Source organism: Pteropus vampyrus, unplaced genomic scaffold (assembly GCF_000151845.1).
Source record: "Pteropus vampyrus isolate Shadow unplaced genomic scaffold, Pvam_2.0 Scaffold16, whole genome shotgun sequence".
Taxonomy (NCBI): domain Eukaryota; kingdom Metazoa; phylum Chordata; class Mammalia; order Chiroptera; family Pteropodidae; genus Pteropus; species Pteropus vampyrus.
In genome coordinates this window covers 3,725,273-3,727,063 of record NW_011888797.1, presented here as the reverse complement: position 1 = coordinate 3,727,063, position 1,791 = coordinate 3,725,273, and the positions used below count along the sequence as shown (strand labels likewise).

At 48.4% G+C, this 1,791-nt stretch overlaps 1 protein-coding gene across 1 annotated transcript in view; it reads right to left on the bottom strand.

Moving 5' to 3' along the window:
* Positions 1–1,791, bottom strand: part of STAB2 (stabilin 2) — a 151,462-nt gene that overhangs the window by 78,385 nt on the left and 71,286 nt on the right. The window contains 2 exon segments of the mRNA XM_023527450.1: positions 266–424; positions 1,631–1,724. Of these exon segments, the coding sequence (XP_023383218.1) occupies positions 266–424; positions 1,631–1,724 (253 nt within the window).

Genomic DNA, 1,791 nt, shown 5'->3' with positions numbered 1-1,791 from the left:
CCCCAAATTGAGTTTATAGAAACAGAGAACAGATTGGTGGTTTCCAGAGCTGGGGGAATGAGCGTGAGTAAAATAAATGAAGAAGGTCAAAGGTGAAAAAAAATTACCTACATCATAAGTTTGTTGTGACAATTAATCTATTCTCACTGCCTCGAATGATAAAAAGGCTGCAGCAAATTCTAGCCAAAGTACTTTTGTGTCTGGACGGGAAAAAGCCATTGCAGAAATTCTGCTTCCTCTTTGCTCTCTACTACATCACACCTACCTGCCCAGGGCCTACGTACAGACAGGTAGCATTGTCGTGGCAGCTGCCAGCACCGGGCAGCAGGCAGTTGTTGATCTCTGAGCAATCTCTTCCATTCCCGGTCCATCCCTGCTGGCACACGCAGCTGTGGGTCCCCGTGCCAGTTTTGATGCATTCTGCCTGCAGGAGGAAAAGAAGCAAAACTTCAGAAACCTCAGTCCACCTGCGTGATTCCAAAAGCAAAAAAGGAGTTAAGTGGAAATGATTAAAACACACATTTGCATTGAGATCAATGGAAAAGATGAGATGGTTTAAAGAGCAAAATTGCTTCGAGCTGGCCAGCTATTGGTGACCACCACTAACATCGTTGTCATTTTATTGAGCTGGGGACTATTTTTAATGTTTTATAGGTGTAAGCCACTATCCTGAGGAAGGTACTATTATTATCTCTGTTTTATAGATGAGGAAACTGAGGTTGAGAAAAGTTAAGTAACTTGCCCAACGTCGCGCAGCTACGAAGAGGCACAAAATCAGGGCTACATGATGCTGAAGCCCAGGCCACCAATCACTGTGCCAAGTCCAGCCTCTTGGGTGAACATACCAGGAGGGTGAAGGACAGGTGAGAGGGAGAGAGGTGGAAGGGAAGTTGCTGAGATGGGGCTGTGTGAGTGGCTGGAGCTGGTCTGAGGGGAGTCTGGGGGGCGGGGGCGAGGCATTTGCATCTGATTTCATCCTCAGAGCCAGAGGAAGTTATTGAGGGGCTTTCAGCATGGGAGAGACATGATCTGATCCACTTTGAGCCACTCTGGCTGTGGGGGGACAATGAATGTACTGTAGGTGGGCCAGAGAGGCAGCAGGAAGACCAGTCATTGAACTATGGGTAAGGAATGAGGGGACTAGGGCAGGTGGTGGTGGTGACATTCGAAAGGTATTAGTGAAAGCAATGGTGAGTTTGGGCTACACTCTTGACAATAATAGAACTTAGGGCAAGTCGCTTAATTGTCCCCAAGCCTCCATTCCCTAATCGGTAAAATGGGGATGACAAAATCTGCTTCATGGGGCTGGTGGGAGGAGCAAATGAGATTGTATACATTAAAGCCCCTTGTAAACTATAGCATTTGAATCAAGAATTTATTGCTAATGATCTCGATATCTGCTTCTCAGGCTGCGTTTTTAAGAGCCCACCATCTCCCTGACATGTGCACCTGGGGCACCCCCTGCACGTGTGGATTTAGGAAGTGGAGCCTCCCAGAAGGCACCGGGCATGGTCTTTAAAATGCGAGGTTCAGACAAAGAAATGAAAAGACATCAGACGCTGCCTTTTGGAAGGCCTTGCCTCAGGACTTCCAAACACCCAGGCAGCTCGAAAATGAAGACCACACTCACGTTGCGGCTGCAGCCCCCAAGGGTTAATCCTGAGCAAGGGTCTGACTCCGAGCAGAGGCTTCCGTCCCCTTCGTATCCAGCTTTGCAAACACAGCTGCCAAGAAGAGGAGTGCACAAAGTCAGCCCCCCAATTATAAGCACCAACCACCCAGAAGAGGGCC